We start from the raw sequence: 19,574 nt of genomic DNA on the forward strand, positions 1-19,574 counted from the left end.
AAGAATGAGCAGTCAGCACACTCCAACAGATGGGACAGATGACTACACTGTTCAGCAGGAGAATGAACTAGAGGCGCTTGCGTCTATCTTCGGGGATGATTTTGAGGATTTGCGGAACAAAGACCCATGGAAGGTAGAGATCGATGCATCGCCTTTTAGTAAATTGATGGTGTCACCTCAACTAATACAGTAAACTAATCCAGCCAATGTGATAATTTCCACCAATCGAAGGTTCGTTTACTTTATTTCCAGATTAAAAGGCCTCCAGAGGTGTACCTCTGCCTGCGGCCCAATGGGCTGAACAACGGGCAGGAATGCCACGTGACTGTGGACTTGCAAGTCAAATGCCCGCCCACATATCCTGATGTGTAAGTATTGACCCTTGACCCTTGTAATGTGTTCTCATGTGCCAATATTGCCACTGCACTGCAAGGCATCCATACTCATATAAGCCAACTGCTCTTAAGTATGAAGGATGGCGACAGCTGCCATTAGAATAGTCAAGTCAAGTTTAGCCCTCAATCAGTTACAGTCTCAAATGGCTTCACATGGCCATGTTGTAACACAATAAATTACAACGACCCTCCCCAACCTTAGACTCTCAATGAAGGACATGGAAAAACTGCACAAAAACCAAATTAAAATCTCATTTGATAAAAACTGGAAAAAACATAAACAAAATCCACAGAATAACCAGAATATGATATAAGGCTGGAGCCATCTCAGTGGCTGTTACTCTTATAATAATAAGATAATTTACTCTTGGTAACTTCACATCTTGGGGTACCAACAGGCCTCCGGAGCTGGAGCTGAAGAATGCCAAAGGTCTCTCAAACGAAAACCTCCAGAGCCTTCACACTGAGCTTGCCAAGCTGGCAACACTGCGATGTGGGGAGGTGAGGACACATGCGCATAAGCACACACACACACACACACACACACACACATACACACAGACCAGCAGTAACACAGTTCCCCGTCTGCCTAGGTGATGATCTACGAGCTGGCAGACCATGTGCAGGGCTTCCTGAGTGAGCACAACCAGCCTCCATCACGCTCCTTCCATGAGGAGATGCTGAAGAACCAGCAGAGGCAGCAGGAGAAACTGGCCCTGCAGGAGCAGCAGAGGCTGGACCAGCAGCGCAAGCAGGAGGAGGAGACGGTTAGGAAGGAAGACACACACGTACACACACATCGGAGTCAGTGCACAGCTCCGACAACTGACCTAGGTGCTTGTTCAATAGGATGTTCACTGTGGTCCTTTTCATCTTCTCAGGAAAAAGAGATCATGGCTGAAATCCAAAGAAGAGAGGAGGAGAAACGAGAGGAGAGGAGGAGGAAGGAAATGGCCAAACAGGTGCCTGAGTTACATAGTTCTCACATACATGAATACAGTTGTTGCTGATCTCCGCAGAAAGGTTATAATGTTTGTAATGTACCTGTTGTGTTGCTTTATATTCACAGGAGCGGCTTGAGAGTATGGAGCAGCCGGTCCCTGCTAGCTCCCCAACTGTACTGGGGAGGAGCCCACCCAGCTCAACTGGAGCTCCACCTGAACTGACTGAACTCAAGAAAGGAGCCGGTAACCGGCGGCGGACTACCTCAAATACCCGTCACAGGTAAGGAACGCACATACTGACCACAATCATACCTAAAACGCTTACCACCAGGGTCTGAAATAAACACTTACCAAACGCCAAATGCTAGTAAAATTTGTCTTTGGCTGGTAAATCAATAAGATTCACCTGCCACACTGACCGCTAACTTATTGAGACGATAACATTTGAATTTGAATGCCATTATATTGAGTTTGTTGCACTTCATGATGAATTACAAAATTGATCTATACTGTAAGTGAGTGAGCAAGTTTTAATTTAACACAAAGTACCTGATTCTATACATGAAATAGCACTGAAAACAGTAAGGGTAATGTACAGTATTTCTATGAAAAATGCATATTAATTAGCAAGTGAAAATTATTCTTGGCAGGTGAATTTTATTTTAGTTTTCCAGGCCTTGGCAGTTGAGGCAAAAATGTAATTTCTTACACTGCTTACCACCATGTTTGAGCAACACTGTTGTAATGCTTTTTCAGTGAATTTTCTCTGTTTTACCAGACGTGACACGGTCAATGAAGACATCCAGCACTCACAAGAGCTTCTTCACTTCAGCAACAGCACAGTTGGGGAACTTGTGGTCCACAGAGGAAAATGCATAGGTGAGACCGGACTGAGAAGATGTCTCCACTTAGATTGCTTCTTGTGTTCTGCATTTTTATCTGCTTTGCTGAGTCTGATGCGACACCGTTTTGTCGGCCCTAGTAAGCTATTTGTATGTTTGTGTTGATGCTTCTGACAGGTGAAAGCGAGAGGCTCGGCTGTAGTGTTTATTATGGATTTGAGGCCAACTCGGGAGACTTTGCTGTGATCTATGAGTGGTCCCTACGCTGGAACAAGAAGATGGGCAAGTTCTTCACCAGCCAGGAGAAGGGCAAGATTGAGAACTGCAAAAAGCAGGCAAGTATTGAGGAAGAAGTCTGGAGTTATAAAAGTTAAACCATATATTTGTGTCAGTTAGGGTTAGTAGAATCAACTTTAGTGCCTTTGAAAGACCCAAAGTACCTGATATCCTTATTGTGCCTAAAACTGTCATTTAAAACATATCCACCTGCACTGTGTCTCCTCTACAGATCCATGGGGCAGAGAGTGAGCTGAACTCCCTGCTGAAGCTGGAGCACCCGAACCTGGTGCACTACCAGGCGCTGACCTCCAGCGAGAGGGAGGACTGCCTGGTGGTGAACCTGCTGGTAGAACATGTAGCCGGGACCAACCTGAACCAAAGCCTGGTCAACAACACTCCCATCCCTTTGGACAGGCTCCGCCAGCACGCGGCCCAGCTCCTGGCCGCCCTGGACTACCTCCACTCCAACTCTGTGGTCCACAAACAGCTGGGGCCCTCTAGCGTGCTGTTAGACTCCCAGGGAAATGTCCGACTGACCGATTACAGCTTATCAAAGAGACTGGCTGATATCTGCAAAGAGGACATCTTTGAGCAAGCCCACGTGCGCTTCTGCGAGGAGACAGCGATGCCAACGAAAACGGGCAAAAAGGGCGACGTGTGGAGCCTGGGGCTGATGCTGCTGGCTCTGAGCCAGGGCAAGGAGGTGAAGGAGTATCCAGTGACGGTGCCATCCAGCCTGCCTGCTGACTTTCAGGACTTCCTCAATAGGTACAGATGGATGGACACCAAACCAACTTCTTAGAACATGAGCTTGGCTAGGCTACCATTCCTGGCTGTTATCATTTTTTAGTGGTGGCAGTTCATTACTTCTTTATTTTCCCTTCATGATAAATGTCATAAACTTCAAACTTCAAGGTTCATTTGGAGTATTCTGACCTTCTCCTTGCTTTTGCTATGTCTGCCTGTCTGTTGCTGGCAGGATGCACACCACTAACACAGTGTGGGTTAGATGTTGACCAGCCAGAGGTAGAATGGACCACAGCAGGATTGTTCTAGTTGAATAACAGCTTCATTCGTACAGAGACCACCGCGCTGTGGAACCTTCCGTAGGATTTTTCCATTGTACTGTATGTGTGTGTGTGTTACAGGTGTGTGTGCCTGAATGATGCTGATCGCTGGACGACCCAGCAGCTCTTGGACCACTCCTTCCTCAACCCTCCACTGCCTAAAGCCCTGCCACAGTACCAGGATAACAGTCCAGAAGGTGATTTCAGATTTTATTCATGAACAATCACTGTGTCTCCTATAAATGAGACAAGAGTTGGTCCCGCCCTCAAATCTGTGATGTCACGCCATTGTATAGATCACTGAGAACACACTGAGAAGATGGAAAGGGAAACTGTGAGAGAACTCATGGGGATTTCCTGGTTTGAGAATACATTTTCTGCTTCAGATTTTAGTCATCATTAAAATGAATGAATCATTTTAACATTTAGGGCTGCAATAATTCATCACTGTCATCAATTGTGTAAATCACTATTTTACTCTTTATTTATTATACTCCCCCAAAAAAGGGAGAGAGAAAAAAAGTTGTAATTTAGTTATTTAGATTAGAAGTTATATTGCTAACAAAATAATCATAAGTTGCAGCCCTACAGTCAAGGAGTTGAACATTCAAGAAGTCATTCTCTGTCATTAATGGTGCAGCTCCAGATTTTACATCTGGATGACATCGCACATTAGAGTCTTGTTACTTGCTATGGCTTGGTGTATTATACCTGGTTTACAGCAACAACAGTGACAGAAGGAATGTAATTTGAATATCTTTATTTCTCTAAAAATTACCAATTACCAAAAAGTTAACAAGGAGAGGTTGTATTGAATAGTTTATGATACCAAGGAGGTTGACATTGCCCTTTGTCCTAACTCAAGTTACTTCCTCAAGCTAAAAAGACAGTGTCCATATTCTGTCCCTCTTGGTGTAGACATATATATTTAGTCAGTGTTCATAAAGTTTTTTTATTCATGTATTTTTTGTTATCTCACAGACCTGGCTGTGGACTTTGCGTCGTCAGTCATCCCTCGGAGCCACATCCTCAATGCTCCCTTCAGCTCCGGGGTGCAGAGGCAGTTTTCCCGCTACTTCAACGAGTTTGAGGAGCTCCAGCTGCTGGGAAAAGGAGCATTTGGTGCCGTTATTAAGGTGCACTCTTTTTCACACGCCAGTTTTACTGCCATTTGATATTGCATTTGCTATGAAGCTGGCTATGATTTCTACATGCCTCTCTTCTCTGTCCTTTTTGCCTCATCCACTCACCTTCTCCTGCTCCCCCAGGTTCAGAACAATCTGGACGGTTGCTACTATGCTGTGAAGCGCATCCAGGTCAATCCAGCCAGCAAGCAGTTCAGACGGATCAAGGGCGAGGTGACGCTGCTCTCGCGCCTCAACCACGAGAACATCGTCCGCTACTACAACGCGTGGATCGAGAAGCACGAGACGCCCTCCGTGGGGGCGCTGACCCTCACCGACAGCTCCGAGCCCAGAAGCACGGCCGACAAGCCGGCCCAAGGGAGAGGGCCTCCGCTGGGCCTGAACGAGCTGGGTCTCCCCGACAACGTGGAGGACAACGCCCCGCCCGCGGCCCTGGCCAGCTCCGTGGAATGGTCCACCTCCATCGAGAGGTCCTCCAGCGCCAAGTGCAGCGGACACGAGTCGAGCGATGACGAGGACGACGATGACGATGAAGAGGAAGTGTTCTGTGCCTCCTTTTTGTGAGTTTCTTTTTGTGGGGTAATACAGGCACAATTTCTTCCCGCACAAAATCCTGTTAATTCACCAGCTGTGTTTTATTCACATCTAGGGCGTCGGATAATGACTCGGAGAGTGACATCATCTTTGACAATGGCGATGAAAGCACAGATGAGTTATCCCAGGTTAGATGACCTACAGTTTCCACCTGTTTGTGTATGTTAGTGTGTGCATTAGTGCATTAAATGGCTTCTGTATCCTCCAGGTTGAGCCAAGCAAAAGGCCAGTGACTGACACAACAGAGAGCACAGACTCAGAACGGCCTCTCCTCATAGCACATTACTTGTATATACAAGTAAGGGCAAACATTAATTTACCTCCATGCTCCTTATTCCCCACTAGAGGTCTCTGTCTGACATATAACCCATGCACTCTGTCCCCCCTAGATGGAATACTGTGAAAAGAGCACTTTAAGAGACACCATAGACCAAGACCTGCACCAGGACAACAGCCGGTTATGGAGGCTCTTCAGGGAAATACTGGACGGCCTTGCTTACATCCACGAGCAGGTGTGTTTGTGTGTGTGTGTGTGTGTGTGTGTGTGTGTGTGGAGCAGATGTGTTTGTGTTGTAATATTTGTAATCCTTCCCAAGAATGTGAAGGGCAGTTCACTGTCGGTTTCAGGGTGTGAGGCAACTCTGCAAAAGTTGAGATGAAAGAGATGGAGAAAGAGAGAAGAGGGAGCCAAAGATTTAAGGTGTCAAGTCCAGTTTAGTGAGACCAAGTGCAGACAACCAGATGAGGTGAACTAGATTCCTCATCACCTAATGTCCAGGCAATTTTTTTTGCCAGGTACAAAGTGGAAATTAATTACATAATCTTCCCTTCAGAAATTACTCACCGTCCTTCAATCTTTCATCAGGTTGTCACCCTGGAAATTCAGTATTTCCAAACCATGTTTACACAGATGTGTTTTCAAGGATTTTCTTACTGTCAATGTTTGATTTCAGATTCCAGCCCTCTTTAAAACTAATCAGCCCATCTGTCAAGGAGACACCCCAGAACAGCAGGGTTCACACTTAGAGACCCAATTTCAGCAGTGTTTTTAATTACCCATAATTGAGCAGAGCTCTCCATCCGTCCTCCTCTCCACTCAGGGGATGATTCACAGAGACCTGAAGCCTGTCAACATCTTCCTCGACTCCCAGGACCACGTGAAGATCGGAGACTTTGGCCTGGCTACAGACCATCCCGCTAATGTGGTATGTATTAGTGCCGGCTAACAGTCAACGGCTCCGTCCTGCTGACTGAGGCTGCGCTGGTTGCTTGTTGTGTGGAGTTCATGTAAAGGTTTTTATGTGGAGTATTGGAGCAGTGTAGCTGCTGGTTTGCTTAATAGTTATGTCAATGATACTGCGTTATTCACTTCAGCCTTTGTTGCTGCTATGTAAAGACTGATGAAGACTTATTGAAGAAACAAGACTCCAAGGCGCTGATGCCTGGGTGTGCTTTATCTCTCCCAGGCTGCAGGTAAATTCGAAGTGGAGGAGAGTGGATCTGCTATGATGACCAAATCAGACCCAACAGGTGCAGAGAGTCTAAATCTATTCACCATGATGTTTGTGTTGTCTGATATGTAAGCTCTTCCCTGACACCTTGTGTTGCTTTTGCATTGCTGTCACCTCCAGGAAACATGACTGGCATGGTTGGCACTGCCCTCTACGTCAGCCCAGAGGTTCAAGGAAACACCAAGGCCACCTACAACCAGGTACCATATCAGATCATGGTTATCTACTCCAATACAGTTGGTAGCTGTAGAGTTATCTGGCCAAATGTAATGTCCGCTGGCTAGGGCTGGGCAATATATCGATATTATATCGATATCGTGATATGAGACTAGATATCGTCTTACATTTTGGATATCGTAATATGAGTGTTTTCTTTTCCTGGTTTTAAAGGCTGCATTACAGTAAAGTGATGTAATTTTCTGAACTTACCAGATTGTTCTAGCTGTTCTATTATTTGCCTTTACCCACTTAGTCATTATATCCGCATTACTGATGATTATTTATCAAAAATCTCATTGTGTAAATATTTTGTGAAAGCACCAATAGTCATCCCTACAATATTGTCGCAATATCGATATCGAGGTATTTTGTAAAAAATATCATGATATTTGATTTTGTCCATATCGCCCAGCCCTACTTACAACTGAACATTTAGCCCACTTTGTAGAAAATGCTGAGATATATATATCGTGTATCGCCATTCAGCCTAAAAATACAGAGATATGATTTTTGGTCCATATCGCCCAGCCCTACCGCTGGCCTCTATCTAACTCTTGTTTGTCCTTGTTAGCCATCGCTACCTCAAATCTATACCTCAAAAGTCTGCTGTGTTCATTTACTTTAGCATTGAGTTTTGGAGTGTCTGGTATTCATCCAGTCTTCTCTGTCCGGCCTCAGAAAGTGGACCTGTTCAGCCTGGGGATCATCCTGTTTGAGATGTCCTACCGGCCCATGACCACCGGGGCCGAGCGCATCTCTGTCCTCAGCCAGCTACGCACGGTGGGTCCTGGCTCAGGACTGGGAACAATCAGGGGAAGGTAATTTGGGCGGGGGGCTTTGGAACTCACTCGTTACTTACCTCATCTCTTTTCACTCAGCAGGAGGCCATCCACTTCCCCGAGGACTTTACCGAGTTCGAGAGAGGAACGGAGGTGAGGACGGCTGCAGTTCAGCCTTTGATATGTGACTTGAGCATCTTCTTCCTATCTGTTATTCACTCCTTTGATTCTCTTTCTCCATCCCTGCTCTCCCCTCCCCTCTCTGTCCCTCTCCCCAGAGGAAGGTGATAGTGTGGCTGCTGAACCACGACCCCGCGCTGCGGCCCACCGCCCATGAGCTGCTGAAGAGCGAACTGCTGCCTCCGCCCCAGATGGAGGAGTCAGAGCTCCACGAGGTGCTGCAGCACACCATGGCCAACGTCAACGGCAAGGCCTACCGCACCATGGTGGGCCAGCTGTTCGCCCAGCACAGCTCGCCCGTCATGGACTACACCTATGACATCGACCTACACAAGGTATGGCTACCGCTTGACTTGGCCATGCTTTTGATAGTGGATTAAATGCAAGGTTGTTGTTCGCATGAACCCATGCTGTACCAATTCTGTGCTGGACTGAACACAGGACTGGTATGAGTGCTTTACATTTTTATTTATGGAAATAGACCATGTTGTGGTATACATGATTTGAAAAACAATGTATTCCTTTTTTGTAGAGAACAATAGTATGTTGATATTTGGTATAAAACTAAACCAAGAACATGTCGTATTAAGAAAAACATCAGAACCATATCTCACACACATTTTCCGGATGCCAAACATCTCTCTGTGCACAGTTAAGGTCAGATGCATTACCATTAGCTATAAATACAGGAAGATTCAGAGTTACACCAGAGGAGGACAGAATTTGTCTACTATGTGATCTGGGAGACATAGAAATGACATTTATTTGAGTAACATATTATATGTTAAGCGTAGAAGTATGCTTCATAGCAAAATGATTCTACTATTTTTGCTCATGTTTTTTCTGGTGAGACAATTATGAAATCCTGGAGATATGTTTCAGAAAATGTGGAGTTATGGGGCAAATTAAACTGTCAAGCCTTGGCAAAACAGCAATGTACTTATGGAGGAAGGAACATATGCGTTATACACACACATAATATGTGTCTTGTAAGCCTACGTCGGCTGAGCAGCTGGAGTGAATGAAACTGAAATAAAAGAGTGCAGTGTTGAGATTAGTTGAGATTTATGTGGCTCAGAGTCTTTGTATATCCCACCGTTTTGCCATGGATTGGCCTCATAGTAAACGGAGAGAATCATACCGGGTATTTCCCCTCTCTACCTTTAGATGTCACTGCAGACATACGAATGGCTGCACCAAAACCCTCTGTGCCTTCTGTGGCGCCTCACTCATCTGGTCCGTATAACAGAGCAGCAGAAGGCCTGTTAGTGCTTAATCGATGTCTCCCGATCCCTAACAGAGCCTGTTTGTTTGGTCTCCCTCCAGGGCAGCTTCAATTTCAACAGTGCCAAATTGCAGCAGCATGTGTACGAAACAATCAGCAGGATCTTCAAGAAGCACGGTGAGTACACTACGCTTGTTTAATGTGTGTGTGTGTGTGTGTGTGCGTGTGAACATGAGGCCTTGTTGACTCTCCGCTGCAAACCACTTGGACTCCTGACCCGTTGTAAGCCCGTCTCAGGAACCCCAGCATTACCATCTGCTGCAGTGACTGATGGCTGAACAATACATTCACTGTTGGGTAGCAGAGATTCTGTGCAGGTGCCAGCGTTATTTCTGTACACACCGCTGATGACGTCCAGCTGTACACATTTGTTTATGCTCAGTTTGTATCTGCTCGCATGCATCAGTTCCCTCAGGGTGAGGGTTATGTTATCTTATGTAGATGATGCAGTAAAACATTATGCTACGTGTGTGTGTGTGTGTGTGTGTGTGTATCTTCAGGTGCGGTGCGTCTCCAGACCCCCCTGCTCCTCCCCAGGAACAGAAAGTTGTACGATGGCAGCGAGCTGGCCTGCTTCATGGACCACAGTGGAATGCTGGTTACACTGCCCTATGACCTTCGTGTGAGTTCATTTGACACACACACAAACACACACACACACACACGCAGGTATGTCTATGCTCACACACAAACACTAATTACACAGCCATTTGCATCAGCACATGCAAACACACGCACACACACACATATACACACACACACATACACTGTGAGCCTGCAATCAGCAGCCGCCTTAAGATCCCGGCTACCTCAGGAAACCCCGAGGACTAAATGGTTGTTTCCACACTGTGATTGATTACAGCCTGCCCTGTACTGACTGACTGTCCTTATACTAAGTGCACCCAATGTTGTTTTCTCAACTCTGTTCTCCTCAGATGGCGTTCGCAAGATTCGTGGCCCGCAATAACATAATTAATTTGAAGAGGTAAAGTTCAATGGATTCAACACATCTTTATGCCAGTATCGCTTTGTCATATATTAATAATAATTACTAAGCTAATGGCCCTTTTCAAAATGGTGTTTCAAAGTGCTTTTCACATGATAAAACAAGAATAGATAGCAATACATAGGTACCAACTATGGTATTCCGTTTCATACAATAGGAACTTGATGTGTGTGCAGGTCGAGCATCAAATGTGTGTTCATATTTGACATTGGTGTGTGTGTGTCTGATGTTCTCCAAGGTACAGCATCGAGCGCGTGTTCCGCCCCAGAAAGCTGGATCGGGCGCACCCTAGGGAGCTTCTGGAGTGTGCCTTCGACATCATCACACCCATCACCAACAGCCTGCTCCCCGACGCTGAGACCATCTACACCATCTCCGAAATAGTCCAGGAATTCCCTGCACTGCAGGTTGGACACAGGGACCTGTCTGTGGATTGCATTCTTCATACTGAACGCGATAAACTGTGCTGTGCTGTCCAGTCTCTGTTCGGGTTCAGACAGTACTGTTTCCTGATAGGCTGCAAGCATGGTCATTGTCTTTATTTTTCCCAGCTGATGTCACCCTCTCACCCTGTATTGTTGTTGGTTTTTCCCTTTTACTTTCCGCTCACATTCCTATCATACCGCATGCCATCATATGTGTCAGCCTGACAGATTGACATTGCAAATCTGTTATGCACAGCTCTGTCCACTTCCTTCCCCCCGTCCAAGTACAATCCATTTCCTGTCTACACGTCCTAGCTCTGCGTCAGTCTTCCAGTCCTGGTTCACCCTGAATGTAGTGTGAGAACTCAGTTAACCCAGGGTTTGGCCTCTGCTTGATCCCTCATAGATCCTGTTTTTCGATCCTCTCCACCACCCAGCTCTTTGTGTGAAAGCTTTTAAGAATATGTGAGTCAGACTGAATGAGAGGGCAGCCGGACACAACAGTCATTATTCACTGGAACCTTCATTGTACAGTAGTGCTCCAGGCTTGACGGGGAACTGTAATTGCGTTTGAGAGGGTTAATGGCGTGTTTGCGTGCGTTTTTGTGACCGCAGGAAAGGAACTATCACATTTACCTGAACCACACCAGCCTGCTGAAGGCCATCCTGCTCCACAGCGGGGTCCCCGAAGACAAACTGAGCCAGGCCTCCAGCATACTGTGTGACGCCATGGTCAGTGCAGAACACACACATGCATCACAGATGTTATCCACATTGCGTGTCTGTTGCTGATATACGCTGGTACGGCCATATACAGTAGTGTTCTTACCAAACAGAGAAGTGGTTTAATTTCTACGGTCCGTATTCTGTTTCTGTATTTTCCCCAGAGCGAAAAGCTGACCAAACGTGAGGTAGAGGCAAAGTTCTGCAACTTGTCGCTGTCTACCAACAGTGTAAGTGTCCACCGGTGTCATGAACCTTCTGTTAAAAATAATCCGTCATGCTTGAACATACTTAAACAACAGGATTCTTCTCCTCTGTTGTGTCCAGTTGCAGACGCTCTACAAGTACATAGAGCAGAAGGGGGATCTGCAGGACCTGGTGCCGCTGCTGACCTCACTCACCAAACAGAAGACCGCCGTCACCCAGCTGGCCAAGCAGGGCCTCAAGGACCTGGAGGAGCTCACAGTGCTGCTGCGTAGACTGGGAGTTAAGCTGCAGGTGATTTGGATTGTGTGGAGGTGGTTGGAGGTAGCTCTTGGATCGATTGGGGGGCGTGAGGCGTTTAGGGCCAATGGGAGCCAATGGGAGTTGTGTTCAGATCTTACATCACAATCTTACTCACTTCTGTAATCACTGTAGATTTTTGGGTGTGAGGTGCTTAGGAAGAGTGTGGTGTATAGGATAGAGAAGCGGGCTTACGACTGGAAGGTTGTCGATTCAGAGGTTGCCAGTTTGAATTTCCGTACCAGCTGAGAATAGGTGGGTGGGGAAAGTAAATGAGTAACGCTCTCCCCTCCCTCAACAAATACTGTGGAGTTGCCCTTGAGCAAGGCACTTAACCACTTGACTGTGAATGTGAAGCAGGAGATCACTGAAATAGAACACGCATGCTCAGTCAACGTTCTCCAGATAAATAAAGGTTTTCTCTCATGTCTCATCCCCCTCTATAGGTGGTGGTGAACCTAGGCCTGGTATACAAGGTGCAGCACCACTCTGGGGTCATCTTCCAGTTTGTGGCCTTCATCAGGAAGCGTAAGCGGACTGTACCGGACATAGTGGCTGCTGGAGGACGCTACGATCACCTGGTAAGTTGGACTGTATCTTGTTTATCCAAACTCCAGCCATTTGAACCAATTTCCCTTAACTGTATTCCTCACATACATGTATTTGAGCCTTGTTTTTCCAACCCAAACATAGCTCTTCTCCCTGTGTTTCATTATCAACTCATTATCAACTATGAGACTTTGTTCTCTGTCCTGTTAGATCCTGGAGTTTCGGGGACCAGCTTCCACAACCCCGGTCCCCTCTGCAGTCGGGGCCAGTGTGGCCCTGGACAAAGTCTGTGCTGCCATGGCCAACATGGAGGAGCCAGTGAGAGAGACGCACTCAGACACACACAGACACACACACAGTGTTCTGACATTCATAATTATTTATAATGAGGGAGCAGCAGACAGACTTTCATATTTAATGATGCCTTATTACTGCAGTCAGCTGCCACACAGCCACTTTTAGAAACATGTTAATAACTATGATCACTGTGACTCTTGACTCCGCTGAGTTATTTTAGGAGAAGCATCATTTTTTTATATTTCAGAATGTGAAATGAAGTGACTTCTAGCCTTGGTATCGTCTCATGCACAGGGAACTGCACATAGGGCTGAAGGCAGACAGACAGGAGCATTCAAATGACTCATTAGTAGAGATTTATCTCAATGTTGCTTGATGGAAACAGCCCATTCATCTCTGTTGTTCTTTGTATCAGCCACCAGTGAGTTCCTGCGATGTGCTGGTGGTCCCAGTTGGCCACTCCTCCATGTCCAGAGCCATCAACGTTGTGCAGAAGCTGTGGAGCGCCGGTGTCTCAGCAGACATTGCCTATGACGTCTCACAGGTTAGCGGCCTGCATCATACACCTACACTCATTGCCTGCATGATTTCATCGTGGCCGAGGAATATGGATTTGTCTTCATCTGAGCATTCGTGCCTTAGTCGCACGCAGTATCTCAGAAACCACTGACCACTGATGAGACTTGGGTCAGTGAAGCGTCTTGTGATTGAGATCTTCCGTTTACAAAACTACAGTAACTGTGTATGAATTAATTGAAAACTTTGAACAAGCACATCTCCTGTCTTTTTTGAGCAACTGTCATAACATTTTGTACATGTATAAAGTTCATTGTAGGAAACAAGTTTGCCAAAAAACGTTAAAATAAAAGTGGCAGATAGTAAAAATCACATAACAGACCAGCACAAAGCCAAAATTCACTGTACAAGTGCTCAAAACTTCATAGTCCAATAGCAGCCCAGAAGAATCAAGGGACAAGCCTAAATATGTCTTGGCTAAATGAAGCACAGACAGCTCTTCACCGTTGCTGCGGGTTGTTGCATTTCTTATTTCAGCCAGATCCCGGATCCAGACAATGGGAATCAGCCATTGTGTACAAAGGGTGATATCCGACACATCCTCCCACTGCTTGCTGTGCAGTAAACACATCCCTCCTACAGAGGGCAACACTTGCATTCCACTCTTACCCAGCCAGTAGGAAAATGCCGCTCATCACCCAGCAACGGACTTGTCATGATAGTATCTGAAGTAGTAAACATCCTGGAGGATGGGCTGTATTCTGTGGTTGCCTTTGATAGAGGCTTAACAGCCATATTGGAGCAATACAGTGTGGAGTCGTTTCTGCAATAGTTGACTCAAGCATCGATCATCTGTCAGACATGTTTGCAATAAAGTTTTATTGATTATCTGTTTGCTGTTAGGGAAACGCACACTGTGAGAATTGGAGAATAGCCGAGCTTAAATCTGCCTAAAGTGAATTTATTTATCTCCCCGGTGAAGTGCCATGACGCCGCTGTTCCCAAACTCCTGATGCCATGCCTCTGTCACATTCTTCATGTTTATGTGACAAACTGATCCCAGGCCTGTGTTTGTGTGTGTTTGCGTGTGTTTGTGCTTTCCCCTCACTACCTGGCAAAGCACTTTCCTCACAGCTCCTCTCTCACTGGGCCCATTTTTACGCTCCTCATTTTTCCTCTCTGTCTTTCTCCTTCACTCTCTCTAACCTATTGCCTTTGCTCAGTTCCTCATTTTATTTACTCTCTGTTATCGTCCTCTGCTCTCCTTTGCTTTAACACTCTTCATTGTCTAATGCACTGGCACAGGACATAAATGACTGGCCACCTCCATTTCCCCTGAGCCCTAAAAAGAAGTTAAGAAAGCTTGGCTTGGGCTCGGGCCTGGCAGGAAACAAGTGGCATGACGTTCCAACATGTCAGGAGTTGTAAACGTCGCCTTATGGCTATCTCTGCCAGTTTGTGTGTGTTTTAACAATTGTGTATGCAGGCCTTGTGCCTTGACCAGTGGTGAGACGGTGAGAACACCTTGTTCAGAGCTTTTCGCCCGTCGCTCCCCCCCCGCTACTCCATTGTTAACACCTTTCACATGCTGGCCTTTTAACGGACTGAATCTGCAGTAAGCTCTAATTCATCCTCCGGAGACGGCTCCACTCTTTTAGCTTTTATTGGCCAAATATGGCAAACCCCTTCCACATGCGGTCAGCTAAGAGCGGCATATGGCCCAAAGCTGCCCGGCTGCCCTGAGGCGATGGCTTGCCTTTTTCTCTCTCAACTTGGAAGCTGTGAGAAAAGAGGAAGCTTAGGGCCAGAAGGATGGAGAGATGAAGTGACACACACACACACACGCACACTTGTGGCATAGTGCAAGGTTTGTTCTGCATCTCATCTAGCAGAGGACCGGGTGAGACTGTCTGGCTGTATTTGATGAGAATAAATCAGGTTGACATCCACGTACACATATATACATATACATGCATACGTACATATACATACACACACATTGATATGCTTGAATGCATTACCTGGGTACACATGGCCAGTCCACAGTATCTTCGTTCCAAGCAAAACGTTCGCCCCTCTGACTGACTGCCGCTACAAAAGAATTTTTGAGGCCATGAGTCCAGCGTTCCCACCGCACACGTTCTCATTTTTATTTTCCAACTTAATTCTGTAGCCGGGTGATACCTCAGCCATCCCTTTTCCACAGTTTCTCAGCAACCACATCAGTCACAGAGTGAAATGGCCCATTCTGCCGCTTTCAATGTGAAATTCCTGCCGTGTTGTAGAACACGACTCATGGTTCTTTTAGCGAGTGACGGGGAAAATGAACTCCTCGGTGAAACGTGCCTGAGCTCGGCCAGCTTTCAGCACGCCACTAAATCAGCAGAGCGTTTCCAGTTCTCAGAAATATGGACAGACAGCTCCGAGCCCAGCTCACTAAACACCTCCCGCTGAACTGCATCCCCCCACAGCCGCTCTTGTCAGCATCCTGGAGCCCCACCATCGGAGCCCAGGGAGAGCTTATCATCGAGCCAACGCACCAGAATCCAAGTGGTGAAAGGTTCACTTGCCTCGTATGTTGTGATAACATTGTGATACAGCCAGTAATTGCTAGCGCCTGCTGGAAAACCATGCTTTTTAACAAATGGAAGCCCATCCAGTTTGACTGTGTTACACCCTTAACGCACCAGTGCAAGTAACTCAGCTCTGTGTCATTTTGTGTGTTCAGTCTCAGGAGACTTTGTTGGAGCACTGCAGGCAGGCTGGCATCACCTGCATGGCCCTGGTCTCTGATAAGGAGGGCAACTATGTCAAGGTAAACCATCCTCACAGTACAGCAGAGACTGTAGTATTGGTCAGTATGTTCTAGTCATACATAGGCATGAAGATCTGCAATCTAATTTACATACTCTTGGCAGCAACAGGCTTGCCGTTACGCTAATGTGTCAAGTAATGTTTAGTATGCCTTCTTTTTGAAAGAAAACACCTGCTCTATGAGTTCACTGCAGAGCATATTGCTTTCCAAACTGTTTGCGTAAGAGAGGATAATGAGAAGTCAGAATGCAGCAGCATGTGGGAAAGTCTTTTTGTGTCTTCAGGTCAAATCCGTTGAGAAGGACAGGCAGTCTGAAAAACGAATTCCAGAGCTGGACCTGGTGGACCACATCGTTCAGAAATGTCGGACCAAATTCTTCGAGGAAAGAAATATCAGGTAAAGACATTTCTGTTTAATGTGGCACTAAGCTGTCTGCTTGTAAATGACCTGGAGAAATAAACACGTTGTTCTTATAAATGCTGTCTGTGTGCGCCCCCCCCCCCCCCCCCCCCCCCCCCACCAGAGAAATCTCTGAAAGCATCGCTCTTCAGAACCCCAAGGGATCACTCCTCAGCACCTCAGGTACTGTATTACCACCAGACCTGATTACACCATGTTATTTACACCAGTCAGCTATGTACAGCATATATACTCTGGCAACCTTAAAGCTTTATTGCAGCATGAAACTCTGTTTTCCTTTAGTTTTGCTTTGATCGGTATGTTTGACTCCGCATGCAGTATAAGTGTTAAATTATGAGTCAAAATTTTGTGAGAAATATATCAGGTGCAAAGTGACTGATCCCAGTGTTACATTCACATTTAACTGACGCTCTTCTCCAGAGCGACTTACAGTGAGTGCAACAGAAGAATAAGCTCAAGTGTTAGATTTCACACCACTTCTGGCACACACACACAGGTAGACACATTGATTCAACAAACTTTTCTAATGCATCTGAATAATGGTTGAACAAGGGCGTCTCTCACTGTCGTCTCGTTGGTATGTGTGTGTGCGTGTGTGAGAGAGAGTTTGGGGTGTGATTCCCTGTTGGAACAGCTTAGTAGGAAATGTAGAAAAGCCCCATATTTGGATAAATGTGGAAATGTTAGTGAGTCCTTTCCTGTGTGTGTGTGTGTGTGTGTGTGTGTGTGCATGCGTACGCAGGCTCATCAGAGCAGCATGGGAGCAGCAGCACCATGAACATGAATGTGAATGTCATCAGCCCAGAGAAGGTTTCTTCCAGCACTAGACGACGCTATGAGACTCAGGTCAGTCTGTGACACACACACACACACACACACACACACACACACACACACACACACACACACACACAGAGGCAGGCCCAGTCACTTAGCGAACCACGAGATCCACAGTACAGTCTCTGCATTTGAATTCAGAGATGGAACTTCGCTCTCTCTGCCAGGAACTCCTGCTCCCTTTCTCATTAGAAATTGATTACAACTATCTAGGTGCGCGCTCTCTCTCTCTTGCGCTCTCTCTCTCTCTCTCTCTCTCACTCTCTCCCTCTCTCTCTCTCTCTCTCTCTCTCTCTCTCTCTCTCTCTCTCTCTCTCTCTCTCTCTCTCTCTCTCTCTCTCTCTCTCTCTCTCTCTCTCTCTCTCTCTCTCTCTCTCTCTGTCTCTGTCTCTGTCTCTGTCTCACTGGAGCGTTTGTCACAGAGAACATGTCGCTTGTAAGTCGAGGCCAGGCCTCTGTTAAAGCCCACTGGCTTGCACAGAGAAGGATTGCATGTGAGGATGATTTTTATTTTTTTTGTTTTCCACTGTTTCATTTTGATCATGGGAGCAATTACTCTCTTCTCCCACCCCACTCTCTCTTCCTCTCCTTCCTCCCTCTTTCTTTCTTTCTTTCTTTCTTTCTTTCTTTCTTTCTTTCTCTCTTTTTTTTTCCAGATCCAAACCAGATTGCAGAATCTTGGTAGCAATTTGCAGAACAAGAGCAGTGACATCGAAGTCCTGGCAGTAAGTCATTTGTTTGTTCACCCCTTTGAGACCCCCCCCCTCTTGCTTTCCCACCTTATCTCTTGAATTCATGTGTTAAATCGCAGAACGAGCAAAGGGGTTTTGATAGCTGAAATAGCAAACATCAGTGGGAGCAGCCCTTTTGTAGTTATTTGCCTCGCACTGAAACCCCCTGCTGGAGGTAAGATTACTGCGAATCCATTCCAGTCTCTGCAGAACAATAAACACAAAACAGAAGGCAGCCAGCGTGTCATTGGGAAGGGATCTAAATGGCCGGCATATTTACTTTATTGGTGGTTTCGTAGTAAATTTACCGCGAGATATTCTCAGAGTAAATCATCCCATCCAGTCTTGTTTACCCCATCCAAAATACATTTGTCATCCCTGTCCGCGTCTGGATCGCATCAGCGGCGCAGCAGTAAGTACCAGTTATTGAAACATAACAGGCATAATCACCTTGATACCGGTATGTATTTACACAGGCCTGTGAGTCGGCCTTGTCACATGTCAGCAGCCTGCAAGCCTGTCTGCCTGTCAGAATGGAACAGAAAGAGTAGTCATTTTCCCATGACAAATACAAAGGACCATTAGTCCCACTCATTCCTGCAAAAGGGACATTCAGTGCTTTTAGGCCTGGTGAGAACATTATGAAAGTGGAATTATATGCAATTTTCTGCTGTCAGAGTGGGCCAAATTGCTGGTGGAGCAGCAGCAGATATTTTGTTATTTTGTACTAGATTAAGAATGTGGTATTTGATGAGACAACAAGTAGCTACTTCCTATGGAAATGTGTTGTATGTTGTGTTATGTACAGTATGTGGACTTCTTGTCGTGTGAGATAAGGTTCCATTGTGTTTTGTGTATATTATAACCCTCCTCCTGTTCATTCTTTCGCCCACAGGTGGACCTGCAGAAGGAAACTCTCATCAACTTCCTGTCTCTAGAGGTTGGTTCCCTATTACCATGAACACTGCAGAGTCAATAAAAGGCCACATCCTAATGAACGGTGGGAGGGGGTGGGGGAGGGGGGAGGGGGGAGGGAGAGGTGGAAGGAAAGGCCAAGAGAGATCAAGATCCTGGACAGGAAGAGGGGATCCCGTCTCCTTCCGTACAGTCCGGCCTGAAGAGGAGTGGAGTGAGGGAACACCCCTGCCATGTTCCACAGCCAGCAAGACTACAGCTAAAGAGTCTTAACCTGCCTTCAGCTAACAAGCCTCTTGCTTAGCCTCACATACACAGGCAGACACACACATACTGTTAACAAAATACACACAAAAGAGGTGTTAATATTCACATTCCAAACTCCTGACCAGGACTGCACTCACAGAACCCCCTGGTTTCCATCAGTGGGAGGAAAAAAAAGGACGTCAATTATATGGTGTTAAGAAACATAAAGAAAGATGAAAAATGCTCTTAACACCACTGTTATATAAGCAAAAGCCTCCCCTCCACGAATGAATGGGCCACCTATACAATCGGCCCCCTTGCAGCACACGTGTCAAAACACATTTAGTATA

General features: G+C 46.2%; 1 protein-coding gene across 1 annotated transcript; it reads left to right on the plus strand.

The window, feature by feature from the left end:
- Positions 1 to 19,003, plus strand: eif2ak4 (eukaryotic translation initiation factor 2 alpha kinase 4; the record flags this gene model as incomplete). Its single annotated transcript, XM_071518943.1, has 37 exons — positions 1 to 133; positions 253 to 368; positions 794 to 896; positions 989 to 1,162; positions 1,277 to 1,357; positions 1,465 to 1,619; positions 2,118 to 2,218; positions 2,359 to 2,516; positions 2,690 to 3,228; positions 3,609 to 3,724; positions 4,509 to 4,663; positions 4,796 to 5,232; positions 5,322 to 5,394; positions 5,475 to 5,564; positions 5,656 to 5,778; positions 6,367 to 6,471; positions 6,733 to 6,796; positions 6,898 to 6,977; positions 7,675 to 7,776; positions 7,878 to 7,928; positions 8,054 to 8,290; positions 9,282 to 9,357; positions 9,741 to 9,862; positions 10,176 to 10,225; positions 10,485 to 10,653; positions 11,287 to 11,403; positions 11,559 to 11,624; positions 11,722 to 11,892; positions 12,345 to 12,479; positions 12,658 to 12,765; positions 13,160 to 13,288; positions 15,989 to 16,075; positions 16,359 to 16,471; positions 16,599 to 16,657; positions 17,238 to 17,341; positions 17,989 to 18,057; positions 18,959 to 19,003. Coding segments are annotated over exons 1-37 (4,809 nt in total), but the record flags the coding sequence as incomplete, so codon positions are not given.
- Between the last annotated feature and the right edge of the window lie 571 nt (positions 19,004 to 19,574).

Source organism: Centroberyx affinis, unplaced genomic scaffold (assembly GCF_046629955.1).
Source record: "Centroberyx affinis isolate AG114_WGS23_722 - 3 ecotype Tasmania unplaced genomic scaffold, CSIRO-AGI_Caff_v1 ptg000646l_1, whole genome shotgun sequence".
In the NCBI taxonomy this organism is placed as follows: Eukaryota; Metazoa; Chordata; class Actinopteri; order Beryciformes; family Berycidae; genus Centroberyx; species Centroberyx affinis.